This window comes from Poecilia latipinna, unplaced genomic scaffold (assembly GCF_001443285.1).
Source record: "Poecilia latipinna isolate Pla-1442-1.1 unplaced genomic scaffold, P_latipinna-1.0 Scaffold396, whole genome shotgun sequence".
NCBI classification, from domain to species: Eukaryota; Metazoa; Chordata; class Actinopteri; order Cyprinodontiformes; family Poeciliidae; genus Poecilia; species Poecilia latipinna.
Genome location: NW_015113012.1, coordinates 400,847 through 408,251, shown reverse-complemented (window position 1 = coordinate 408,251; position 7,405 = coordinate 400,847). Strand labels below are relative to the sequence as shown.

General features: G+C 37.7%; 1 protein-coding gene across 1 annotated transcript in view; it reads right to left on the bottom strand.

The window, feature by feature from the left end:
* Nucleotides 1-96: 96 nt before the first annotated feature.
* The window catches only part of spon1a (spondin 1a), a 60,423-nt gene continuing 53,114 nt past the window's right edge, over nucleotides 97-7,405 (bottom strand). The window contains exons 9-17 of the mRNA XM_015037147.1: nucleotides 6,268-6,408; nucleotides 3,731-3,806; nucleotides 3,424-3,606; nucleotides 2,545-2,715; nucleotides 2,270-2,437; nucleotides 1,940-2,104; nucleotides 638-904; nucleotides 323-534; nucleotides 97-280 (exon numbers count right to left, since the gene is read on the bottom strand). Of these exons, the coding sequence (XP_014892633.1) occupies nucleotides 371-534; nucleotides 638-904; nucleotides 1,940-2,104; nucleotides 2,270-2,437; nucleotides 2,545-2,715; nucleotides 3,424-3,606; nucleotides 3,731-3,806; nucleotides 6,268-6,408 (1,335 nt within the window). The 3' untranslated portion in view covers nucleotides 97-280; nucleotides 323-370. The remainder of the gene's footprint in view (nucleotides 281-322; nucleotides 535-637; nucleotides 905-1,939; nucleotides 2,105-2,269; nucleotides 2,438-2,544; nucleotides 2,716-3,423; nucleotides 3,607-3,730; nucleotides 3,807-6,267; nucleotides 6,409-7,405) is intronic.

Below are 7,405 nucleotides of genomic sequence, written 5' to 3'. Positions count from 1 at the left end.
ATATATATATATATATATATATATACACACACACACACCACAATAAGTTTACAGTAATGCTGCAAAAGAGATATATGTGTATCATAACTAGTTTTAGAAGCACAGCAGACTGAACAAAGTTGAATCAACAGACTTCCAGAGATCATAAAGTTCATTTTCTCTTCATAACAAATGACCTGAGCTCTGGATTTACACGTACAGATTCAAGAAAGTTGTTGTTTCAGCCCTAAACAGAGTGCATTGGATCATTGTGCGACAGTGTGCTCTTCTTCTTCTTCTTCTTCTTCTTCTTCTTCTTCTTCTCCTCCTCCTCCTCCTCCTCCTCAGACCGTGTCTCTTCCTGTTTCAGCCTTCCTCCCATTGATACATCTTAGCAGGGTTGGACATTACATGCCCTGATCTCTTTTCTATCCTTGCAGCTGGACAGCTGGGCAGTCTTAAACTTCTGCTTCACAGTCATAAGTCGTTCCTGTATACCTCCACCACAGAGCTTGGTGCATTCTGACCAGCTAGACCAGGGCCTCATTCTGCAACCTAAAGGTAGAAATCCAGAAAAGAGGGAACAGTCACTCCAACAAATCATAATTCTTTAAAAATACTTCTATTGTATTGCAACAACTGGAGGTCAAATGCCAACCTGGATGCTCAGAGGCACCTTCGACTCTGCCATGTTTGCTCCTCTGTTTTTCACGCTGCTCCTTGCGTCGCCTCTTCTCGTCGCTGTTGCCTTGTCCTCGACTGCACTTCCTAATTTTGCACTTCTTCCTCTGGATTGTTTCAGTACAGGAGTCTCCGCCAAACTGGGGCTCCATGGTGACAATGCGAGTCCGGATAGTGTGGCCTTTACCGCAGGACTTGTTGCACTCTGACCACTCGGTCCAGTCTGACATGATGCAGTCTATGGCTAAAGATAAAGACATGAGCACAGAAAAATGAGAGGAAGGAAGCATGGGATGGGATGTGGAGACCTTTAAAAAAAAGTTGATGCACTGATCTCGAGATCAATATTTGAAGTTAGCTTTCCAATGCCATCATCAGAGAAATTATGTATATATATATTTTTTTTAAATTTAAAAATCAAAATAAATTTAACTGGCACAATTTGCACATTTTTTTTACATACATTAGATTGCAATACTATACTTTGTGAGCAATATATACATATATGTGCAATGTCCTTTTTACCTGAAAGAAATGAACACACACAGAAGCTCAAACAACGTTTTCAAATGTCAATTTACAAATTTGAAATGAATGCAGCAGAACCCACATTTTCGGTGTTGCGTCCTATGAAGTAATTGAGAGAAATACTGCGGCAATGATTGCAGCATCTTACAAATATATTTTGAAATTATGTCAAATATTCCATGTAAATCACTTGTCTGTGTAAAGTATCCCAGCTAAATCTCCTTTAACAGTAACTCTTTTTCTCTTTTTGTGTTTTTTTCTCTGCAAAATTTCAAGAACACAAGTTTGCAGCAACTTATACCCTAAAAAAGTCATTACTCTTTGTTCTGCATTTCTTGCTCTGCAAACGTTTTTCACAAGCTGCAATTTTTTTTGAAATTGCAGAGACTGTTTAATCTGGACTCATCTGGATTCGTACCAGGAAATATTGTACCAGTTGAAACAAATACAACGTCATTATGTTTCCTTGTTTAATACACAAAGTCTTTCTAGCTTTTTTTTTCTTTTTTTTTGTTGCACTTGAGCATTTAATTCATCTTACCTTCAACATGTACCAGCAAATTCTATAACTCCAAGATAATTTGGCAGCAGATGATGGACTAGAAATGTGAACAACTTCGTCATTAGAGTACACGTGTACACAAAGTTATCAGAATTTGCTTACAACAGATTTTGTAAAAACTGCAATGAACTGTGAATGCATAGATTCAGGTTGTGTGTTGGTGTTCAAACGAGGACATTTAATACTTACGACACTCTGGCAACATGCACTTCTCCACCTGTTCCAACTCCTCTGTGCAATCTCCGAGCTCCACGGGGGATTTAAGCATACGCTGTCGTGTTCTCAAACCCTTCCCACAGGTGACGCTGCAGTCACTCCACTCACACCACGGAGTCAACAAGCATGGTATTGTATCTAGTCATTACAAAAAAATAAAATAAAAAAATCATTAAGACACAATGTACATCTCGCTAAGAACCGCAAATAAAGGCTAATCTCTAAGTGTTACGCGTTGGTGCCAAATGGAGACAGTTTTCAGCATGCTTAACAGGTTGGAAAAGATTTGGTACTACAACTTACGACATTCTGGCATCATGCACTTTTCAACCTCCAGAACCTCTGCACCACAAATGGAGCCATCTGCAGGAGGCATCTTCACCATGCGCTCTCTCCTCTTCATGCCAAGACCACAAGTTGCACTGCAGACGTCCCATTCACCCCACTCAGTAACCAGGCAACTGCTGGGAGCTAAAGTTAAGAAGGTTAAGAGATGGAGAAATGAAAATTCTAGATTCATGTACATTAAAACAAAATATTACATCCCATGTGCTGAAGAATTTTTTAGATAAACTTACAGCAGTCTTCATTAACCACACAGTTCTCATTCTCCTGTGTGGGCAAAGTGCACACTGAGCCGTCATCAGGGAACTGTTTGACGTAACGTTCTCGGGAGCGCGTGCCTGACCCACAGGAAACGCTACATGGAGACCATGTGATCCATTCAGACATCATACAGGTGGAGGCATCTGGTCAGAACAGGGACAAAGCCAAAATGTCAGTCCCAATGACTCCGTATAGGTGAAAAAGAGAAATTAAAAACTTATTTTAAAAATGTGTTTTATCAAATCCCAAGTTGGCACAGCTGTCTCCTAGGAATTTTACTGGACTTCATACTTCTATCTGCAGCAAATCTTTATAGGTTTGATTTTGTTTTCTAGCAGTCCTTGACCCTACTTCCAAAAGAATCAATACCTTCTTCAAAAACCATGAGTGAGTTTGATTGGCCAGTGAACAATCCTGACTTAAACCCCACAGAAAACCTATGCCACGCTGCACAGCTGAAGTAACTGATTCATAACACATACTCTCAGCAGGTCAACTTTTCTGGCTAAAATAAATTTTTGTCCTCGATGTTTTTCCGCATATTTGCATTTTCTGAGGAATTGCATTCTGGTTTTTATCAGCTATGAACCATAATCATCAACGTGAACAAAATAAACATTTAAAATGTGATGCACTGAGTTGAACTGGTCTATATATGAGTTTCATTATTTAATGAATCAATATTAATAATATTCTAAAACAGCTAAGATTTGATGTAACTATGTTGTGTGCAATATTAAATGTATCCTTTTATCTGCTAAAAAAATCGGTTTATTAGTTGCTCAATTTTCAGAAAACAATTATAAGACATATAGTGCATGGCATATTTTTTCTGGACAACTCACACTGACCTTCATCGCTGCATCCAGGCCCCATACACGGCTCAAAATCCTGAGTATGCGGGCAGGGGACACTCAGGTCCAGCTGGGCCTTCAGCATCCTCTGCCTCATCCGCTTCCCCTTCTCACAGGTGGCCGAGCTGCAGGCAGACCATGGAGACCAGTTGGAGTAGATGCAGGTTTCTGGAGTATCATCTGCAACACAGAAGAATCAGAAAACATATTTACACATCTAACACAACTAATTTCATTTCAGCGTGTGCATGGAGGAGACGCAGAGAGGTGTAAAAAGAGAGAGAGAGAGAAACGGTATTTATACCTTCCTCTTTCTCCTCCTGGGCAATGTCTGCTACGATGTCATCAACATTGTCCGGAACAATGTTGCACTGCTCACCCTGGGGCAAAAAAACATATTACTACATAAGCAAACTGCTCTGTAAAGCGCATAATGCTCTCCACATTGTTATGCATAAGATGACCTGTAAGAATGTCCCCTTTTGAAAAAACAGGAATGCAATCTGCATGTGTAATTTGTGTTGTTGCAGTAAATTACAAAGTCATGTTCCCACATCTGCCTCTAGATGCCGCTAGAGGACAACAACTGTTGTGTCAGTTTCCGCAAAGCAGATGGATTTTCAGGGGAAAATGAATTAACACCAACAAACCAAATTAAAATAGAATTTTTTTTTTTTTTTTCTGTGACCATTTTTATTTAAATTCATTATGATAACAGATCTAGACAAGCAATTGAATTATCTGAGTTGATATGTTAGGACTTTTAAAGACTTTATTCAGTGGTTTATTTTAATTGTTTCCAAAGAAATATAAGCGAACAGTAAAACTACAGATGGTGAACAGTAAATAAATTGTTCCCTGCCGGATCTCTAAAATGTTACAATAGTTAAAAACCATAGCAAAGAAAAACAAAACAGCTCGTATTGTTTTGTATCTATTTTAGTCAATGACATCAACAGAGGAGCAAGAATTGAGCGGATCAGCTGGCCTTAGTAAATGCAAAGCGACTTTTAACAGATCTTGACAGCATTTTAAATTCAATTTTTATCGAACCAATTCAGAACAAATGTTTTTTTCGAGACACCTTACCAAAACATTAGATGTATGTACAGAAATTTGAAGAAAATCAATCCATTTAAACAAACTGATCCATTCACTTAGAGCAGCAATATAATTTGCAACCTTTCATGTCTTCATCTCAATTTGACAATAAATACCCCCAAGCCATTTATTTATCTTTATTTATTCTTCTTTTTTTTTTTTTTTTTTTGCATATTTGCCAGTCATAAGATCACTCAGTTTTTGAGAAGGCGCTCTGGTTCTTTTCATTAAAAAAATAAATAAAAAAATAAACTTCCCTGTATTTCACTGCTGCCTATTATTTCATACAATCAAAGCATTTTACTCACAGACAAAAGTCACATTTGAATGAAGAATCTGATTAAAATTTTGCAAATCCATACGGACAAGAACTAGAAAATTTTAAATATGCACTCAAAACAACTCTGATCATTTGTCGTTTATGAATTGTGTTGTCTCCAGAGGCATGTGCTTGTTCTGAGTTTTCATATGTCGTCATATTTATATTAAAAAAACACCAAAGGACAATAAACAACTCTGAGCCTGGGACATTTTCTATAGATGAGAAACTATTTCTAAAGTGAGTCTGATTTACCCAAAAGTCTAGCTAGTAGCTTTAGCTGAACATGTTATAATAACAATACATTTTTTTTTACTTTCAGCCTTTCATCAAACCTATATGTATTCAGTTGGAAAGTGGATATTAAAAATGTGTGGTGAAGAACTAAAGTTATTCATAAAGTCTTTATAAATCACACACAAAGTCAAGTCAGTCGACATAAGAAGCATAAAGTATCACTTCTAGGTCTTCTATAGCTCAATAAATTGTTAAATTTTATGACTGTGCAGATTATTACTTGGTGGTTCTTACAAACTTGAGTGAAAAGAAAGAAAATCGCTGACCCAACATTTCTGTGTTGCCTGAAAGATGAGTAACTGCAGCCCAGGAAAGAACGCCTATAAAATGGAGTTTTCTCACAAAGCTGACATTAAACATTACATTAGTCCAACAAAACAGTGGTTGACTGGGTGAGTTAAAATACTGCTGCATAATCAGAGAAAAAGAACTTAAATGCATATATAGGTGATCGCAGACTCCATGCCAGTCTAGAAACCAGATAGCAGGCGTGTCATTTTGATTCAATTTCATTTTCAAATCATGCTACTCTTTTTATGTTTTTAACTTTCAAATGCAAAACAAACCTAAAGCTTTTTACAATAGATATATATATATATATATATATATATATATTTTTACTGATTTACAGCACCTTTTTTTTAGAGGTGATACAGCAAAAGGAAAAAACTGCAGAGATTGTATTGCTGAAATGTTCAGCCTGTCAAATCAACTCTGGCTCAACGAGGAAGTCTGATTTCGTTTAGATAATTTCAGTTGAAAATGTCAGTGCTAATGCACACTATCATAAAATATACCCAACACTAGTTTTTCTGTCTTGACAATACTTCTATAGCAAGACCTACGAAATGAGCAACAGTGGAATAGGCCAACCATCAAATTTTTAAAGCCTGAGTAAACTAAATACATGACTCGTGGTAAAACTGTGTCCAAAATTCTGTAGCCAAACATAAGGACGAAGAAAATCTGCAGAAGAGTAGTGGAGTAGTTCATTCTGCCCCCCTGAAGTAAGCTGTGTTTAGAATAAAGAAACTCATGATGGAAAATTGGGCTGTTGCTATGCGGTATCATGGTCCAAACCATGGGATTTTCAGGAAATATATCTATAGGGAAAGCAAAAAGACCTTTCTGGCGATACGCTCCACTATGACTCTTGCCACAGGAGTGATGGCACCTCCCTCAGGATCATAAAACGGGCTTTGAGGGTGATCCAGACTGGTAAGAGGGCGGATTTTGTCCGGGGCTGCAGTTGGATTGTTGGGAGCCTGAAACAAAAAGAAAAAAAAAATAACATGGACAACAAAGGATTTCTAAAATAACCCACTGTCAGGATTTTGAGTATAAAAAAAAAAAAAAAAAAAAAACATTTGCACAAGTATAACAAGTACAGAGTTTCAAAGTGACACCAACAAAAGTCACCCAAAGTAAAAGTTTCAAAGTCAAAGAGCAGCAGCAGAAGAGCAGCATACTTTACAGGGGAGATTCTCTTATTAGTCAACAGTAAAGGTCTGCCAGCATGGGGTTGATAGAAGCAATGCCAGAGGCAGTCTGGAGGCATAAGACCAGCCCATTCCTCACCCCCCAACCGAGGCTACTCAGAGGGGGGGGGGGGAGTGAGCAGCTTTGTTTGGTTCAGTGAGAAGGAGAACGATGGGGGAAACGGTAGAGAGTGGCCACTGATTAAAAGATATAGTAAAAGTAATGACACAAAGGATAGATCTCATTACTCTGTCACAGGCCTGTGCCTTTAATGACTTTGTCCCAGATAGCCAAAGTCCCCACACTTTTTAATAGCCACAACTTCCCAATGCTCTGCTTCACTACGCATTTGTGGATAAAAGACTTCTCTGGAACGATGCAGCTATGTTTTGTGGCCACCCCAATAAAGGGGTTCCAGCTAACAGTTGGCATTTTATTTAATATGAAAAAAATATATATATAAAAAATATTTGGGATGGAGGTTAATGTCACCTTATAGTACTGAGCATAACTCCTGCAATCTGAAAGCCTTGATAACACTATAATTGTCACTGAGAATGTCAGAGTATCCTAAATTAAAACTACATAAATGGTGCCGCAATACTTTGACAAACTGCAACTGCATCTCCCTCACAACAAACGCATGAAAGAAAGGAAGGGTTTCAATTATTCAAGTAAAGGTGGTAAAGAAAATTGACATAAATGTGCGCTTAATTTATTAGAATTCTGAAAACAAATATTGCTTCACACACTTTTATTTATTTTGGATCGTTTTTATCTGAA